General features: G+C 55.3%; 1 protein-coding gene across 3 annotated transcripts in view; it reads left to right on the forward strand.

The window, feature by feature from the left end:
• The first annotated feature begins 7,007 nt into the window (after positions 1–7,007).
• DROSHA (drosha ribonuclease III) overlaps positions 7,008–20,126 on the forward strand; it is a 50,850-nt gene continuing 37,731 nt past the window's right edge. Inside the window, exons 1-10 of one of the 3 annotated variants that reach the window (XM_078618200.1) lie at positions 7,008–7,100; positions 11,339–12,710; positions 12,998–13,060; positions 13,822–14,053; positions 15,505–15,631; positions 16,029–16,228; positions 16,938–17,018; positions 17,622–17,708; positions 18,512–18,598; positions 18,996–19,067. In XM_078618200.1, the coding sequence (XP_078474326.1) occupies positions 11,377–12,710; positions 12,998–13,060; positions 13,822–14,053; positions 15,505–15,631; positions 16,029–16,228; positions 16,938–17,018; positions 17,622–17,708; positions 18,512–18,598; positions 18,996–19,067 (2,283 nt within the window). In that variant the 5' untranslated portion in view covers positions 7,008–7,100; positions 11,339–11,376. Of the gene's footprint in view, positions 7,115–11,338; positions 12,711–12,997; positions 13,061–13,821; positions 14,054–15,504; positions 15,632–16,028; positions 16,229–16,937; positions 17,019–17,621; positions 17,709–18,511; positions 18,599–18,995; positions 19,068–20,126 lie in introns of all 3 variants that reach the window. The other 2 variants (XM_078618199.1, XM_078618201.1) reach the window with 2 other exon arrangements.

Here is a 20,126-nt window from a genome sequence, read left to right on the forward strand (position 1 = left end):
CAAAACTTTTGAGGAACATCTCCAGAGGTTGCGGGCGGTTTTCCTAAAGATGCGGGCTGCTAATTTGAAATTTAAGCCCCAAAAATGCCATTTGTTACGCGAGTCGGTGCGTTATTTGGGGCACATCGTGGGGCGCTCGGGTATTTCTACCGATCCCGCCAAAACGCAGTGTGTAAGCTCCTGGCCGACTCCCACCTCAGTGGGAGAGGTTAGGAGTTTTATTGGGTTTGCGTCGTATTATAGACGCTTCGTCGCTAATTTTGCGACTATCGCCAAACCCCTACATGCTTTAACATCTAAAGGGGTTCGGTTTTGCTGGGGTCAGGAGGAGGAGGCTGCTTTTTGCTCCCTTCGGGATGCTTTGGTAAACGCTCCTCCCCTGATTTACCCTGATTTTTCAAAACCGTTCTTGCTCGACACCGATGCGAGCAACACGGGTATTGGGGGCGTGCTCTCCCAGGTGGTTGACGGCGTGGAACATGTGGTTGCGTACGGCAGTCGGGTGTTGTCTCCAGCGGAGCAACGGTATTGTGTCACCCGTAGGGAACTGTTGGCAATTGTCCATTTCGTCCAACAGTATCGCCCATATCTGTACGGTCGGCATTTCACCGTCCGCACAGATCATGCGGCACTGCAGTACGCCCTGAGGGTTCAACAGCCATCGGGACAATTGTCCCGATGGTTGGAGGTCCTCCAGGATTACGATTTCCAAACCACATACCGTAAGGGCGTTCGCCACACCAACGCGGACGCTCTGTCACGCTTGCCAACCACCTCCGAGTGTGCATGCCTCCTGGGGTCTGGACGTTGCAGGCCTCCAGGGGACACATCGGTACCTGTCTTGGCGGCCGCCAACGACGACGATGCAATGGTTCCTAATTCGATCGAACAGCAGGGCAAAGATTCCCTGTTGGGGTTGCCCGTCATTGAATGGGGGCGCCTCCAGATGGAGGATGTCTCCCTCCTCGGGTGGCGACGTCGCGTTGGCGGTGCGGCGGGGGGAAAAAGTGGTGGTTCCGACGCATGGGAAATGTGCCAAGGTCTGCTAATGCATTGGGACGGGAAGTCACGTCGACATCGGCTGGTTGTCCCTACTGGGTTGCGGGGTAGGGTGGTATGGGCCGCTCATGAGCGCCTCCTACACCTGGGGACCCAAAAGACTCTCGCCTTGCTGCAACTTGATTTTTACTGGCCTGGCATGACGAGGGATGTGGGGGATTTGTTGGGATCGTGCCCTCAATGTGCACAACGCAAACCGCCGGCACGGGAGTCTAACCCGCCCTTGCAATCGATCAAAGTGTCCAGGATAAACGAGCTGGTCGCTCTGGACATTTTGGGACCATTCCCCGCCACCCCCAGAGGGAATAGATATTTGTTGACGGGTGTCGAGTATTTTACACGTTGGCCTATGGCCTGGCCTTTGGCCAACCAGTCGGCAGCAGCCATCGTGGAGGCCTTTGTTCAGGGTTATGTCCTGGACAAAGGTGCTCCGGAGAGGCTGCTGACCGACCAGGGCAGAAATTTTTCCGGTAAACTACTCAGACAAGTCTGCGATCTCCTGGGCACAAAGAAAATTCGGACCTCCCCATATCACCCACAAACTGACGGGATGGTCGAACGTTTGCATCGCACCATCTCGTCCATGTTATCACAACAAGTTTCGGACTCGCAAACGGATTGGGACCTACAAATTCAGGGGGTCTTGGCGGCGTACCGGATGGCACCCCATGCGGCTACGGGGTTTTCTCCCTTTTACCTTATGTACGGCCGAGAACCAGACCCGCCTGTTCGTGCCCAGTTGCGGATCCCCGTGCCGCAGGGAAAAACTAATCTGGCTGACCACGTTAAATTTAATCTGGACAAATTGACCGAGGCACGGGATGCTGCAATGCAAAACTCTGACCTCCGTCAGAAGGCAAATGAGCGCCTCAGATTGAGTCGAGCGCACATGCTGCAGTGGAAGCCGGGGGACAAGGCATGGTTGCACTGCCCCCAGGTGCCACTGGCAACCTCCTCTAAACTTGTGCGGCCGTGGCGGGGCCCTGTGGAAGTGGTGGAGGTGTTACGTCCGCAGTGCGTGCGCATCAAGTGGGGGAAGCGGCGATGGTTCGTGCACCCCTCCAGATTAAAACCCTTCGCTGCGGTTCACAACCCCACTTCACACGCGCGTGGCCAAACATGTGGGGGGTCGGCCGACTTGCTGGGTCCGTCTCCGTCGCTCTCACCTAATGCCTTGCCGGCTGTGCCACCTTCAGGAGCATCAGGAGTGACGGGCTCACGCCCGATCACCCCTCCTGCGGATGCCGAGGGTCACGCGGAGTCAGAGGAATGCTCACCTCAAGACGGACAGTCGCCACCTGATTGTCCGCCACGCGGGGTTACCCCGTGTGAGGGGCCCGCTGCAAGGACGCGCGCTAAAATGCGCAAACTGTTGTGAGGCCGGAAAATGTGTACATAGCTGTTGTGTTTATTGGGTGTTGTGTGGATGATGTGTTTCCCGCTCCTCGGATGTACATATGCTGGGTTCACCGTTTGTTGTGTGTGCGGGGTGGGTTCCCTGCTGGTTGTATATAAGCTGTTTTTTTTTACGGAATTCGTATTTATTCGGGGGGGTGCGTCGGGTTGTTTCTCATCTTGTTGTTGCGTTCTTGTTCTGGTTCCTGTTATTGTTCAAAAAATAGTGAGGCACACGCGCGGTCAGGGGGTGAAGGCACCTTTATTGTCAAATTTTTGTATGTTGGCAGCCGGGACGGCTGCATGCTATGCGGGGGGGAGTGATGTAGGGGTGTTAGAGAGAGAGCCCGTTATGCATGGCAGCCTATGGTAAACAAACACAGTAGGCGGGGCTACATGTGTGCACAAGCAGGTGCCCTCTGCGACGTCCGCGCCAGACACCCTGGGGGGTCGATTCGGTCGTTATGATCCCCCGGGGCCCCACCCCTCAGGGAGGGGTTGGGTATAAAAGGGGATTGTATCGAAGGGCTCGGGAGTGATGTTTAGCTAAAGAAGAGGAGGCGGAAGACGTCTGAGATAGAGCCCTGGACTCCCCCTGGTACGCCGTCCTTATCAGGACCGCGCAGGCTCGAGCCAGTGGCGTGGTACCAGAGCCAGAGCCAGTGCTGGTCTGGACTCTGGGTACCGGGCCCGACTGACCAGTGTCGGGCCAAGATAGCCTCCCCTAGCCCATTAGTGGAGGACTCAGAGGCAGGCTAGGGTTAGCTAGAGAGGTGTGTCCTCAGATAGACGGGTGAGGGGGCCGATACCCCCTCAAATGTGTATGTCACAACGTTGGTGTAAAATAAACAAGTGTGCCTCCAACTCCGGTGTGAACGAGTCGTGAGCGTTACTACACAAACATGGACATGCTCTAAGATCATTATAGATGGTGCAAACTGATTGGCCTACACCAGAGGCAGCAACCGTCTTTGTGGCCTTACATCAGAGAAGAACAACGCCTTGGGCGAACAGTAAAAAGGCAAAACCTCGAGTGATCTAGAAGTTTGACCTTTTTTATTAACTCACTCTGTTGTCGTTGTCGTATCCTCAAATCTTGTAACTCAATTTTTACCCACTTTCCAATGTGGTATCGACTGCAAACTTGGTATACTTATGTCATACTGATGACAATACTATATTACAGAGGTGTGGACTCGAGTCATGTGACTTGGACTCGAGTCAGACTCGAGTCATGAATTTGATGACTTGCGACTCGACTTGGACTTGCATAACAATGACTTTGTCCCACCTATGAGATGTGGACTCGAGTCATGTGACTTGGACTCGAGTCAGACTCGAGTCATGGATTTGATGACTTGCGACTCGACTTGGACTTGCATAACAATGACTTAGTCACACCTCTGCTATATTATATCATGAAAAACATATATACATTTTTTTTATATGTTATGTTTCGGCTTGGGTCTAATTGTCCACGCTCAACTGACGTTGCCTGTAATTGACCACGGCCCCTTACGTTGTGGCAAGCTTCGGGGCCACTTCCTGGAGTCGTGAAGTTCTTCCATTACTAGTCCGGTACATTTCATTAAAGCGTGTTTTTAAAAGTTTTCTTTTTAATATCACTTATTTATTATTCTCCAGCCATCACCGTATCTTCTTCAGTACCAGAAGCGCGGTTAACGCCTTTAATCCGTTCCACGAAGACTGTTTATTGAATTCGCTTATAAGTTGAAATTGTTGGGCTCGAACCCACGACCTCCTGCGCACCGAGCAAGGTAGTTGACATCTCGCAGGCTAAAGACATCATCACATTGATCATCATCCAGCAGCGGATTGAGCGTGGCTGCTACCGAGGATGATGGAGGATTGAGGATGAGCGGTAGTGGAGCGGTTAGGGGCCGTCCATAAATGACGTCACGCACCTAGGGGGGGGGGTCAGACATTTGTGACGATGTGTGACGAGGGGGGGGGGGGGGTTGAGAAATGTGACGTCACATCAAAACGTGCAACTTTAAATAAATATAGACAACACGTTCTACTTCATTAAATAGACTTTTTAATAAATGTTTTCTCCTACAACATCAGAGTGCAGCGCCACATTAAATACGCACTACAATGACAATAGTTTAAAGCGATTTGAAGCATGTTTTATTTGGGGGGGGGGGGCAGAGCTTTGTGACGTCATATTTGAGGGGGGGGGGGGATCTGACTTTTTGTGACGTCGTGTGACGAAGGGGGGGGGGGGTCAAAAATCGTCTAAAATAGCGTGACGTCATTTATGGACGGCCCCTTAGCGCGCTGCATTTCGAACCCGGCGACCCGAGTTCGATTCCCGCTCACGGTCAACACTAGTGACCATTATTCTGAACCGGCCCTGGGCATTCCCTAAACATCACCACGAGGGAGACAAAGGCGGCCGGGCGTGGGGCTGGCCACCCACCCCCTCGTGTGCCGTGTTGACCTTCATAAGGTGCTCGCTAACAGCACTTTCCCCAACAGTCTGTTCAGGCTATACGGGAAACCTTTGTCTTTGGAGGCAGTGGATCGACCACGGCTGCTGCTGTTGTTGTTGTGGCTTTGCAGCAGAGGTCGCAAACGGGTTTTGATGCCTTACCCGTACCCGTACCCGGCCGCACCAGAGTCGCAAATGTGTACCCGTACCCGGCCCGTTCCCTACCCGTACCCTACCCGAAATGAGTGACAAACGGCTACTCACCAGTGACTCACGGCCTACCCGTACCCGTACCCGGCCGCACCAGGGTCGCAAACGGCTACCCGTACCCGGCCGGGTAGCCGGGTATCGGGTAGGGTACGGGTATCGGGTACCCGGTTGCGACCTCTGCTTTGCAGTAAATGCCTGGAGCCGCCTGGTCACGTGCAGGTGCAGGCCCCGCCCCCCTCGGGGGAGGGGTGGGGGCTCACCCCCACCTCTAGGCCCCTTGCCAGATGCGAGGTTTTGCCTCTATTCTCTTATTCTATGAATCGTAAAAGACGCACCTCAAACTTGTGCACGATTTAAAATTGAGTCAGAACCAAACTTGTCACATCAGCAACGTCCGCCATTCTCCCCCCCAAGTGGGGTTACATCACCACGGAGCTTGTGCCAGGCTGGGTGCACCTTTGAGGCCACGTTAAGTGTCGAAGGCCCGCTTTCATGGCTTTATTTTGGTGATTTCGAAAAGTGTATTGGTTTAGCCATGTATCTTGGTAATATCTGTCTGCTAATATGTCTGTCTATAGTTTTCTGGTTAGATTTTATGTCGCTATTTCATTATACCTGATGATGATTGCTTGTGTTGCAATCGAAACGTCGTATTCTATTATTTAATTTAATTTATTATTTTATCTTTAGACGTGACTTAACCGAAAGAACCAAATAATAATTAGCCATGTTTGTTTGTTGTAGTGCAGAGTTAGACTGATGGCCTTAATCTAAGTTGTCTTGTGGTTGTTGTTGTTTGACTTGCATCCCACTGGGATTTGTGCACACAGCGTTGGTGTACGGTGCTTTTTCTGCAATATTTTGCTGTCTTGGATTTTCTGTTTGCACTTAGTCACATAGTCACTTTAAGATGTTTTCTTGTTCATGTTTTTTGTTGTTGCGGTTGCACCCGATTCAAGAGCCGAATGGCTCACAGGGTTATACCTAATACATGAACTTGACAGGAGGTCAAGTGCCATGGGTTGACCCAGGTGCCGTGGGTTGACTGTTGCACTAGGGGGCCGTCCATATATGACGTCACGCGATTTTGGACGATTTTTTGACCCCCCCCCCCCATCGTCACACGGCGTCACAAAAAGTCAGACCCCCCCTCAAATATGACGTCACAAAGCTCTGCCCCCCCATCAAAAACATGCTTCAAATCGCTTTAAATATTGTCATTGTAGTGCGTATTTAATGTGGCGCTGCACTCTGATGTTGTAGGAGAAAACATTTATTAAAAAGTCTATTTAATTAAGTGGAACGTGTTGTCTATATTTATTTAAAATTGTGCATTTTGATGTGACGTCACATTTCTCAAACCCCCCCCCTCGTCACAAATGTCTGACCCCCCCCCCTAGGTGCGTGACGTCATTTATGGACGGCCCCTAAACCGTATGGGTTCAGAGCTGAGGGTCTCACATCAGCAGCGCCAGGCTCGCGTGATAGTTTGGCTGCGTTGAGCAATTTTTTGTTATAAACGAGCGCTGATGTTCCCACTCAAAAGTGGTTCTCGTTTTATCGCCCTCGGAATCAAGAGGGAGTTGTGAGGCGGCTCGGTCAATCGCCAGCCAGAATTTGAACGCGATGATGTCATCGCGTCGAGCAACACTTCCAACGGGGTGACGTCATTGCGTCTCCGAAGTAACGTTCCGACGAGATGACGTCGCTTATTCAAAGAACACTGCCGATGCGATGACGTCAACGCGTCTCCGAAGCAACACTGCCAAAGCAATGACGTCATCGAATCTCAAATGCAACGTTTTGACGCCATGACGTCATCTCGTTTCCATCGCAACACCGCCAACGCGATGGCGTCATTGCGTACCCATGCGCAACGCAGCAGAACGCGGTGACGTCATCCGCGAGCACCCCACGTGGCTACGTCATCAGCGCACGCGCGCGCTGAGTGAATGAGGACGGCGGCGCGGGATAACGAAAGGTAACGACGACGAGGTGAGGCTGAGGTAACGCGGGGTAACGGAAGGTAACGACGGCGGCGAGGCTGAGGTAACGCGGGGTAACGACAAGTAACGACGCTTCTGAGGTAACAAGGGTGACGCCGAGACTGAGGTAACACGGGCAACGAAAGGTAACACAGAGGCGAGGCTGAGGTAACACGGGTAACCAAAGGTAACGACGACGAGTCTGAGGTAACGGACGGTAACGACGAGGCTGAGGTAACACGGGTAACGAAAGGTGACGAGGCGAGGCTGAGGTAACGCGGGTAACGAAAGGTAATGAAGACGAGGCGAGGCTGAGGTAACGTGGGGTAACAAAAGGTAACGACGGCGAGGCTGAGGTAACGCGGGTGACGAGGCGAGGCTGAGGTAACGCAGGGTAATGGAAGGTAACGACGAGGCAAAGCTGAGGTAACGCGGGTAACGTAGCCAGCTAAAACTATGAACGATTTGCTGTGTAGAGCTCTTATTCAGAAGGGAATCAATCCTGCCCTCATCATCATCATCATCCGTGATGATTAATTATTCTGAACCCGTGCTGGGCATTCCCTAAACACCGTCACGAGGGAGACAAAGGCGTCCGGGCGTTGTGCTGGCCAACCCACCCCATCGTGTGCCGTGTCAGCCTTCATAGGTGCTCGCTAACAGCACTTGCCCCAACAATCTGTCCAGGCTATACGGGGGATCTTTGTCTTTGTAGAGGGAAGTGGTGGTGCAGCGGTTAGCGCGCGGCGCTAGGAACCCGGCGACCCGAGTTCGATTTGGGCTCACGGCCAACAACACCAGTGACGATTATCTGAACCGGTGCCTGTGCCTCCCCTCGGTCGACTCAGCCTCAAATGAGTACCTGGTTCGATGCGTAGTAAACATCTCCACTAGGGAGACAAAGGCGGCCGGGGGTGGTGCTGGTCACCCACCCCCTCGTTTACCGTTCTGGCCTTCACAGGTGCTGCTCGCTAACAGCTCTTGCCCCACGCCAGTTGCAAAGTGCGGGTTTGTGATGGCCGGGATCGGGGGGGGGGCAGACCAGCAGTGGATCGAGCTGCATGAGTCTGGCCCCGGGGCAAGGAACGCCATTACCAGTCTCGGAGTAACACTAAAAACTAAACTACTGTATAAGCAATTTTTATTTTACCAGATAAGGCCCTGCTGAGCTATGTAGCTCTTTTTCAGAAATCACCTGGCAATCACAAATTATAGCTCAGCAAAGTGGCTTTTCATCATCATCCTAGTGGACATTTATCGCAGCCAAATACTCTAAACGTGTGACGTTGATTCTAAATGTGGAGGGAAACACCGGAGGACCCGGAGAGTAACCCATGCGACCACTGGAAGAGAGAGAGAAACATGAGAACTCCAAATATACAGCAGGTGTCAGGCTCGGGATCGAACCCACTACCTCCTGCATACGAGGGGAGGTGAGGTAGTTAACATCTCTTCGCCACCGTGGCGGTAGCGTGGTGGTTGTGGGTAACTTGGTGGTAACGTAGTGGTTGTGTGTAATTTGGTAGTGCCGTGGTTGTGTGTAACGTGGCGGTAACGTGGTGGTTGTGGTGTGTAATTGGTGGTAACGTGGTGGTTGTGGTGTGTAATTGGCGGTAACGTTGGGGTTGTGGTTGTGTAACTTGGCGGTAACGTGGTTGTCGTGGTGTGTGTAACTTTGTGGGAGCATGGTGGTTGTAGCAAGGTAAGGTAAAATGTAAAATGTCAAAAGCAACGAGCCTACCTTTCCCCTACTTTTTACCCTTACCCCATACAAATTACCCGATTAAAGGGTAATTACTGGGGTACTACACATGAAAAAGGTTTATAACAGGTAAATGCTAGGTAGAGCGCTTTATTCATATAGAATACTCTCGAATCCTCAATAACCTCCTCATCCCAGTCGTCTTGGTAGATGACGATCTCATCAACAACCTGATCAAGTTCGTCATTGCCGTCGTCATCGGACTATCGACGGGCAATAAGATCCTGCGCCACTCCGGCCCGGTTAGACGGGACCTTCAGGCAGCCGGCCGTGATCCACGAGCGCAAGCACATGGACTGGATGAAGAGCGTCAACGACAGCGACTGGCGAACGCCGTGAACTCCCGCCCGGCTCCGCTACTTGCGCGTTCGCAGGGAGTTGATGTCACCGGCGCTTCCAAGTAGTCGCAGGCCATCTTGTAGTGTGCAGGGAGCAGCTCTTTGTGGAGAGACCACCACTGCATAACGTCAATGAAGGCGCTGGCGGTCGTGACGCCCATGCTCAGAAAATGATCGACTTCATCACCATCGTCGATAGAGCTGCCGACATTGCTGAATAGGGTGCCGAACAGCGACCACTCCTCCATATGGGCAGCGACTGCCGTCGGCGGGATCGCGAGCACATCCGAGTCACGATGCTGCAGGACAGAGCGGATCGTGGCCTTCCGTGTAGCCAGCTCATCTTGCTCTGACGTTTTCGGCAGCTGCGGATTCAAGTAGGATGCCACAATGGCGGGTTCCTGAACTAGGAAGTCGCGGGTACCGCACCAGTTCGGCCTTCATCCCCGTCGCGGTCAAGGACTCATCGATCGCTCTAAGAGCGGCTTCACCGCGATCGCAATGACGGATCAGGTGCTCCATCATCACCGGCACGAGATCCAATGTCGACTTGTGGTCCGCCGTCAATGAGGTCATGACCTGGCGCGGCATTCGCAGGAATGCTGTCACGCCCTCGATGTTTGCCCACTGCAGTTCAGAGAAAGCACCGACGCTGATCACATCCTGGAAGCGCGCCATGATAATGTCCAATGGGACACGCTTCTTTATGGCGTCGTCGCCCATGTGAAACGTCGAATTCCAGCTGATCGGCGAGTCCTGGTGCGTCGGCTCCTTGCTGGCGAGCTTGGCGATCTCAGCCTCGCGGCGGTACGACTGCCGGACGACCTTGCTGCGCCTGATATTGACGAGCGCCTTGCGCAGTTCGGCATTGGTCGACTTGATCAGTTTGAGATCTTGGACGACGCCGATCTGGACCGAATGATTCGTGCAGCGAATATGGTGGCAAGCCCGCAACTGCTCATATCCGGCGTCCGCGTTGACTAGGACGAGAACAACGTCTTGACAGCACTGATCGCATCGGAGCCATTGTCGCTGGTGACAACGAGCAGCTTGGTCGACACATTCTGCCCGAGGCGTTGGAGGTGCTCAAACAGCGGCCCCAATGTGCTTGCCGATACCCCTTCCGGACTGCACATCGAGGATCCTCGGCAGCATGGATTTTGACGCACCAGATTTGGGGTCGATCCAGTGCACCGTGACCATCCAAAATCCCTTCAAGTTGCGGTTCGACCACCCGTCGATGATGAGCGAGATGGTCACGTCCAGGTTGGAGAAGAACGCCCCGACGATGGGCAGCATGATGGCGTGATGCTCGACAATTTTGCGAATGATGGTGCGGGTCAACGGGTCCTCGTATCCCTGCATAAATGTGTGGACCAAGGTCTTGAACTTGTCGCTGCCGGCGGCTCGCAAAGAAATTTTGCACCTCGGGTAACAAAATCAACCACCGCGTTCTCAAAGTTTACCAGGGGGAGATCCGGGATTGCTGGCCGGCTCAGCGTTTGCTGTATTCGGCGGCTCGCCGACGCTGACGTCCCGACCTCGCTGCCTGGGGCGAGCACGTTGTGCTTCTTGAGGTGGGCTTTCCACCCCGACGCTTTCGTGTGGAAGGAAAACCGCTGGCGGCAGTGTACGCACTGCCGCTTTCCTTGCTGCACATGGGGATCACCCTCCATCCAATCGTGCGTGTGCTCCCACGGGAACGCATGCCGCTGCCTCTTTCGATTGCTATTCGCAGCGACCCTGAAAATGCCGTTACTGGCATCCTCGACCTCGTCCTCTACCTCAAGAACGTGGTCCGTCTCCATCTGGTCCGACATCAATGATCGCAATTTAATATGGAGGCCACGGACTGCGCCACGGAGCTTTTAGCGGTAAACAAGGTATTTACCGGGTAATACTTCGCGCTACCTTTACACTCCCAGGTAATTCTTCCGCGCTACCTTTACCCTACCCTTTACTTTACCCCTTGGCATGTCGACACCTGTATCATTTAACTTTACCCTTTTACCCGGTAAAAAGGGTAAATTACCTTACCTTGCCGAGGCCTACTAATGTGGTGGTTGTGGTTGTGTGTAACTTGGCAGTAACGTGGTTGTTGTCGTGGTTGTTGTCGTGGTGTGTCGTTATGCAGAATCTCCGTCGCCACCTCCAGCTCCTTCGTCTTTCCCCATGTCCTTCCCCCCGTGGGGGCGCGCCCCCTACCCGGGCCCCCCACCTCCCCCCTTCCCTCAAGGGCCCCCCAGCTTCCTAGGCCCCCCACGTGGGCCCCCACAGGTGGGCCCCCCGCCAGTCAGGGTCACGGGCCCCCCACAGAATTACCTTCCTGCAGGTAGAGTAATGCCCCCCCCACAGGGCTATCATCCTCCACCTCCTCCTCCTCACACGGGGAGGGTTTTTGGCCCCCCACAGAGCTACCCCCCTCCCGCAGGTCGGGCGATGGGCCCCCCACATTCTTCCTACGCCCTTCCTCCTCCCATTGCGAGGGGGGGTGCGCCACCCCCTCCGGCACCCCCCTTCCCTCCGCCGCCGATGGCTCCCCCCCTGGGCGGCGGCTTTCCCTTCGCGCCGGGCTCCCCTCCGTTCGGCACCCCCCCTCCCTCCCACGGAGGGGGCAGGCCCGGCCTCCCGCCACCGACCGGAGGGCCCCGCAACGAGAATTGGATTCGTGCCTCGGCACCCCGCAATGAGAATTGGACCTCGGCATCCGGGCCCCGGAATGAGAATTGGACCTCGACATCCGGGCCCCGGAATGAGAATTGGAGTTCGGCCTCGGGGCCCCGGAATGAGAATTGGACTGGGACATCCGGGCCCCGGAATGAGAATTGGAATCCGGCCTCTGGGCCCCGGAATGAGAATTGGACTGGGACATCTGGGCCCCGGAAGGAGAATTGGACCGGAGCATCAGGGCCCCGGAATGAGAATTGGACTGGGACATCTGGGCCCCGGAAGGAGAATTGGACCGGAACATCTGGGCCCCGGAATGAGAATTGGGCCGGAGCATCTGGGCCCCGGAATGAGAATTGGACTGGGACATCTGGGCCCCGGAATGAGAATTGGACCTCAGCATCTACGCCCCAGAATGAGAATTGGACTGGGACATCTGGGCCCCGGAAGGAGAATTGGACCGGAACATCAGGGCCCCGGAATGAGAATTGGACCGGAGCATCTGGGCCCCGGAATGAGAATTGGAGTTCGGCCTCGGGGGCCAGGAATGAGAATTGGAATTCAACTGTGGGGCCCCAGAATGAGAATTGGAAAAAACCTGTGGGGCCCCGGAATGAGAATTGGAATCCACCTGTGGGGCCCCGGAACGTGGATGGGTCCTCTGCAGGGGCACGGAGAGAGGGGCGGGGCTCTTTGGTGCCCCGGAATGTGGATGTGGCCCCGGAAGGGGGATGGAGGGAGGGGAGGGGCTCTGTGGGGGGGAGGAGGGGCCCCTCCCCTCCATCCCCTCCCCCCTCACGCCCCCCGTTGAGCAGGAAGAGGTCACGGAGTGAGAGCAGGTGAGATCACAACAACAACGTAGCAACATGAGCAACAACATGACAACATAACAATAAGGACAACAACATAACAGCATCATAACAATAAGAAAAACGTAACATAACGGCAACATGACAATATAAACAACAATAACACCAACATGAACATCAACATAACAACAACATAATAAGAATAACTTAACAACATAACGTAACAGCAACATGAACACCAACACAACACGAAAACAACATGACAATAAGAACAACTTAATCAACAATCACTGTGGTTGCGGTGGTTGTGGTTGTAGGGAGCGGCGCCACCGCTCAAGTCGGCGGAGTGGAGACCGCGAATCCTCCAGGAGACGACGCAGGTGGAGACAGGGACACGGAGACATTGAGAGAGAGGGACATTGAGACATGGGGAGAGAGAGATATGGGGACACGGGGAGAGAGGGATATGGTGACACGGGGAGAGAGGGACACGGAGACACGGGGAAAGAGGGACACGGGGAGAGAGGGACACGGGGACACGGGGAGAGAGAGACATGGTGACACGGGGATAGAGGGATACGGGGACATGGGGAGAGAGGGACATGGGGACATGGGGAGAGAGGGACACGGGGACTTGGGGAGAGAGGGACACGGGGACACGGGGAGAGAGGGACACGGGGACACGGGGAGAGAGGGACATGGGGGAGAGGGACACGTGGACTTGGGGAGAGAGGGACACGGGGACATGGGGAGAGAGGGACACGGGGACACGGGGAGAGAGGGACACGGGGAGAGAGGGACATGGGGACACGCGAGAGAGGGACACGGGGACACGCGAGAGAGGGACACAGGGAGAGAGGGACACGGGGACACGCGAGAGAGGGACACGTGGACTTGGGGAGAGAGGGACACGGGGACATGGGGAGAGAGGGACACGGGGACACGGGGAGAGAGGGACACGGGGAGAGAGGGACATGGGGACACGCGAGAGAGGGACATGGGGACACGGGGAGAGAGGGACACGGGGACACGGGGAGAGAGGGACACGTGGACTTGGCTACGTGAACTTGTGAGGCGACGGGAAGTTACCGCTCGTTGGTCTCTCTCTGACATCTCACCCCTTCCCACGTGCGACCCCCAGCGGATCGCGGGGTCGCGAGAGCCGTCGCCACGACGACCCCTCCCCCCGCCGCCCCTCCCCTCGCCCCCACGCTGTGCGGGGCCGGGGGGAGGGGGCCGACCCCCCCTCCCCCACCCCAGCCCCGACTGGCACGCTGCCCCCCCGGCACGAGGACTTCAACCCGGAGCGCCCCGTGTGGGTGCGCTGCTCCACCAGCGAGAGCTACTTCTCCCTGGACCCCCTCGACCAAGTGGTGGGCCACCCGCAGAGCACCTACACACCCTGCGATGTCCACTACGCTGTACACTACACTATACACTACGCTATACACTACGTTATACACTACACTATACACTACACTATACACTACACTACGCTATACACTACACTACACACTACACTATACTATACACTACACTACGCTATACACTACACTACACACTACACTATGCTATACACTACACTACGCTATACACTACACTACACTACACACTACACTATGCTATATACTACACTACGCTATACACTACGACAGGGGTGGGGAACGTCCGGCCCGCGGGCCGTATAAGGCCCGCAATACCATTTAGTGTGGCCCTGCCAAGGCAACCGCAGGCGGGACTCGAAATTCACAAAATCTAGGAGCAAACCTGGAAAAGCAGTTGCGAGTAGCAGCAACATCATCAACACCAGCTAACGTCACACGCCTCGCCAAAGAGAAGCAGTTCCAGCCATCACATTATGGTGAGTTAATTAAATGTTTGACCAAATATAACGGGCAAATTTTTAAGTTGATAATTTTGTATGGCCCGCGAATGATGTTATAAATATCCAAATCGCCCTTGGGCAGACTAAAGGTTCCCCACCCCTGCACTACACAGTACACTATACACTACACTATACACTACATACGACACAGTACGCTATACACTATACACTACGCTCTACACTATACACTACACACTGCACTATACACTACAACCTACGATGTACACTATACACTACACTACGCTATACACTACACACTACGCTACACAGTATGATATACACTACACTATACACTACGCTATACACTACATACTACGCTATACACTACACACTACGCTATACACTACACTATATACTATTCTATACTACACTGTACTATAAACTTTACACTTCGCTATAGACGCTACATCGCACTAGGCACTGTCCATGCTCCACTCTACACCACACTCTTTACACTAAATACTGCACACTGGTGAGCAGCGTGAGTGTGTCGGCTGCGTGGTGAGCATGTGGTGAGCACGTGGTGAGTGTGTGGTGAGCGTGTGGTGAGTGTGTGGTGAGCGTGTGGTGAGTGTGTGGTGAGCATGTGGTGAGTGTGTGGTGAGCACGTGGTGAGTGTGTGGTGAGCACGTGGTGAGTGTGTGGTGAGTGTGTGGTGAGCACGTGGTGAGTGTGTGGTGAGCAGATTTAAAGTACCGTGGTGGGCAGGATGAACACGTAGGCTGCGTGGTAAGCACGTGGTGAGCGTGGTGAGTGTGTGGTGAGCACGTGGTGAGTGTGTGGTGAGTGTGTGGTGAGCACGTGGTGAGTGTGTGGTGAGCACGTGGTGAGTGTGTGGTGAGCAGGTTTAAAGCACCGTGGTGGGCAGGATGAACACGTAGGCTGCGTGGTGAGCGTGTGGTGAGCACGTGGTGAGCGTGGTGCGTGTGTGGTGAGCAGGGTGAGAGCACCGCGGTGGGGACGTCTCTGCTCACCAGCCTCTGCGAGGAGTTTGAGCAGCGCCTGGGGAGGAGGAGGAGGGACGCCCGGGCGTCGCGCCCCCACTGGGAGCCGCCCCCCAGCCAGGGTGAGCGCGCTTACCGCTCCTCACCACTCCTCACCGCTCCTCACCACGACTCACCACATTCCCCATTACTCACCGTGCTCACCATTCTGTCTCCCCGTGTCCCTGTGTCTCCCCTTGTTCCCGTGTCTCCCTACATCTCCCCGTGTATTCCCGCATAACCATGTCTCCCCTCGCCTTCCCGTGTCCTCCCCGCATCCCCGTGTCTCCGCTTGTTCCCGTGTCTCACTGTATCTCGCCCCGTGTCTCTGCCCACGTCCCCCCGCGCCCCCCCCCCCATGTCCCTGTGTCTCCCCTCGTCTCCCCGTGTCCCCCCTCATCTCCCTCCCCGTGTCCCCCCTCATCCCCTCATCTCCCCGTATCCCCCCCCCCCCCCCGCGTCTCCCCCCGTGTCTCGCAGGCCACTCGTGCGGCGTCTCGAACAGCAGCAGTAGCTCGGACTCGGACTCTGAGTCGGAGTCGGAGTGCGGGAGTGAGGGGGAGGGGGGAGGGGCCGCGGGGGCCGGTCTGGGTGCGGTGGACGTGGTGGAGGAGATCAGGCGCAGGAAGAGTCACCCAGACAGACTCCACCCGGAGCTGTGGTTCAATGATCTAGGGCAGGTACGATACGGGGCAGGTACGACAAAGACAAAGATCCCCAGTATAGCCTTAACAGACTATTGGGGCAAGTGCTGTTAGCGAGTAGCACCAATGAAGGCTGGCACGGCAAACGAGGGGGTGGGTTCCCAGTACCCACGCTGTGCTGATTATCACAGCACCAGGTACTCATTTAGGGCTCGGTTAACCTAGGGGAGGCCCAGGACTGGTTCAAATATTCGCCACAGTTTTTGGTGTGGAAATCGAACGCGGGTTGGCAATTTCTTAGCGCAGTTGCGCTAACCTATACACACTACTATGACCTGGTTACCTGGTTAATGCGGCTGTGATTGTGGTGAATGTGGTTGTGTAGATTAATTACAGGCCGCTGTGTGGTGAGTGTGTAGTTGTTGTGGTTGTTGTGGTTGTGGTTGGTTTAGTTGTGGTTGTTGTTGTGGTGGCGGTGTAGATGAACGACGGGCCGCTGTGTGGTGAGTGTGTAGTTGTTGTGGTTGTTGTAGTTGTGGTTGTTGTGGTTGTTGTGTTGTGGTGGCGGTGTAGATGAACGACGGGCCGCTGTGTGGTGAGTGTGTAGTTGTTGTGGTTGTTGTAGTTGTGGTTGATTTAGTTATTGTGTTGTGGTGGCGGTGTAGATGAACGACGGGCCGCTGTGTGGTGAGTGTGTAGTTGTTGTGGTTGTTGTAGTTGTGGTTGTTGTGTTGTGGTGGTGTAGATGAACGACGGGCCGCTGTGTAAGTGCAGCGCGCGAGCCAGGAGCACGGGGATCAGACACGCCATCTACCCTGGCGAGGAGGTGAGGGGTCGCCGCACCAACGCCGCACCAACGCCGCACCAACGCCGCTCCAACGCCGCACCAACGCCGCACCAACGCCGCACCAGCCCCCCACGATTGCTGCACTAACGTCTTAAAAATTCCGCAACAACGCCGGAGCAACGCCGCAGCTACACCGCACCAATGCCGCACCAACACTGTACCAATACTACACCAACACCACACCAACACCACACCAACACCGCACCAATGCCGCACCAACACCGTACCAATACTACACCAACACCACACCAATACCGCACCAACACCGTACCAATACTACACCAACACTGCACCAATGCCGCACCAACACCACACCAATACTACACCAACACCACACCAACACCGCACCAATCCCGCACCAACACCGTACCAATACTGCACCAATACCGCACCAACACCGTACCCACGCGGCAGAAACACTGTACCAATGTCGCAGCTCCTCCGCTCCACCGCAGCACCAACAAAGCACCAACGCCACACCAGTGCCGCACCCACACAACACCCACACCACACGCAACACCACATGGTTACTATGGCAGTAGTGGTTGACTGGATGGTCGTGGTTGCCGTGGTTGCGAGCAGCCGATTGAAGCGTGCCGCCCGACGGGTAACAACGCTGGGCGCCTGTTCCACTACCGCGTCACCGTCTCCCCGGCAACCAACTTCCTGGTACGTGCTTGTGTGTGTGTGTGCGCGCGTGTATGCGCGTGTGCACGCGTGTGCACGTGTGAGAGTGAGTGAGTGTGAGAGCGTGTGTGGAAATGTGCGTAAGTCTGAGTATGAGTGTGTGTTCGTGTGTGTGCATCTGTGCGTGTGTGTGCGTTAGTGGGGAGTGGTCGTGTACCGGTTAGCGCTATGCCGCGCTACTAACTCCGGCGATCCGAGTTCGATTCTCACTCACGGCCAACACCAGTGACAATTATCTGAACTGGTCTTGGGCCTCCCCTAGGTTGTCTCAGCCTCAAAATGAGTAGTTGGTGTGATGTATAAACATCGCCACTGGGGAGAGAAAGGCGGCTGGGCGTGGTGCTGGCCACCCACCCCCATCGTGTGCCGTTCCGGCCTTCACAGGTGCTACTCGCTAAAAGCACTTGCCCCTACAGTCTGTTAAGGCTACACGGGGGATTTTTGTCTTTGTATTACGTGTGACTTGTCGGCGAGCCTGCCACACTTTGCATGGCCGCAGACGTACACCTAGCCTGGCACAAGCGCCGATGGTGATGTCACCGCCACTTGTTTATGTACGTGTGCAGTGGAGCTGACCTACGGGGGCCCGGGCCTCCCCTAGGTTGACTCGGCATTAAAAATCAGTGTCCCGGCTCCGCACGTGAGCGTCACCGCTGAGGGGAGGCAGAGGGTGGCCGGGCGTGGCGCTGGCCACCCACCCCCGTCGTGCGCCGTGCCGGCCCGCCCGGGCCTACTCGGCGAGCGGCGCTTTCCCCAACGACCTTGTGTGCTGCGTTTGTGTGCAGACGGACCGCCCCACGGTGATTGACTTTGACGACCACGAGTACATCTTCGAAGGCTTCTCCCTCCTGTCGCACTCGCCCCTCAAGGACGTGCGTACACCGCTGACCGCTGGCGCTCATCCGCACGCACGAGCACTCGCTCGCCCACGCTCGCCCTCGTTCGTTCGTCCTCGCTCGCCCCCGCTCACCATTGCTCGCCTTCGCTCGCCATCACTCGCCCTCGCTCGCCCACGCTCGCCCATGCTCGCCCACGCTCGCCCACGCTCGCCCTCGCTCGCTCACCCTTGCTCTCCACCGCTTGCCCACGCTCGCCATTGCTCGCCCACGCTCGCCACCCCTGCCCCTCGCTTCGTCACCCTCGCTCGCCACCGCTTATCCCCTCTCACACTCGTTAATTTACCCTCGCTCACCCTCGCTCACCTTTTGCCATCCCCGCTCACCACCGCTCACCCCTGCTCGCTCACCCCGTGCTGTATGGTGGATGTAGGTAACGCTGTGTAAAGTCGTCCGCTTCAACATCGATTACAGCATCATCTTCTTGGAGGAGACGCTGCCACAGGTACTGCTCCGCTTCGCCCGCTCACTCGCTCGCCCACCACCTTACTGACTCACTCGCCCACACGCTCGCTCACCACGTTACTAACTCACTCACCCGCTCGATCGCTCGCAACCATGCGAACTCACTCGCTCAGTTGCCCACTACCCACTCGCCCGCTCACCACCTTACAAATTCACTCACCCACTCGCCCACCACCTTACTGACTCACTCGCCCACACGTCCACGCGCTCGCTCACCACATTACTAACTCACTCACCGACTCGCTCGCTCACCACCATGCAAACTCACTCGTTCACTTTCTCACTCACCACCTTACTAACTCACTCGCACACTCACCACCTTACTAACTCACTCACCCACTCGCTCGCTCACCACCACGCTAACTCACTCGCTCAGTTGCCCACTACCCACTCGCCCGCCCACCACCTTACTGACTCACTCGCCCACCCGTCCACGCGCTCGCTCACCACCTTACGAACTCACTCGCCCACTCGCTCACCACCTTACTAGCTCACTCGCTCACTAACTCTCCAGCTCACATGTTCGTTAGTTTACTCACTCGCTCACTAGATTGACAACTGCCCTGCTCAAAAGATTACTAGCTTAGTTAATTATCATCCCACTAGCTCACTTACTAACAAGTATGCTCACTCGTTTACTGACTCGCTCACTCATTTACTAGTTTACTCTTTTCATTCTCTAGCTCACCAGCTCACCAGCTTACACACTCACTAGCTCGCTCACTAACCAGTATACTCACAAGCTTACTGGTTTTCTCACTCGTTCTCTTGCTCACCTGCTTACTAGCTTACCAGCTCACTAGCTCACTCACTAACCAGTCTACTTACTAATCCGCCTGCTTACCAGTCGACTATTTCTCTCGTTAACTAGCTTACTAACTCGCTAGCGCACTAGCTTGCCATATCACTCACTAGCTTACTAGCTCGCTCGCTCATTCACTAATGCACACATTTACTAGCTCGGATGCTTGTGTGCTTGTATGTTTGTTGTGGTTAATGTAGTTGTGGTTGTTGTGATGAATGTGGTGGCTGTTGTGGT

Source organism: Lampetra planeri, chromosome 56, assembly GCF_965212315.1.
Source record: "Lampetra planeri chromosome 56, kcLamPlan1.2.h2, whole genome shotgun sequence".
NCBI classification, from domain to species: domain Eukaryota; kingdom Metazoa; phylum Chordata; class Hyperoartia; order Petromyzontiformes; family Petromyzontidae; genus Lampetra; species Lampetra planeri.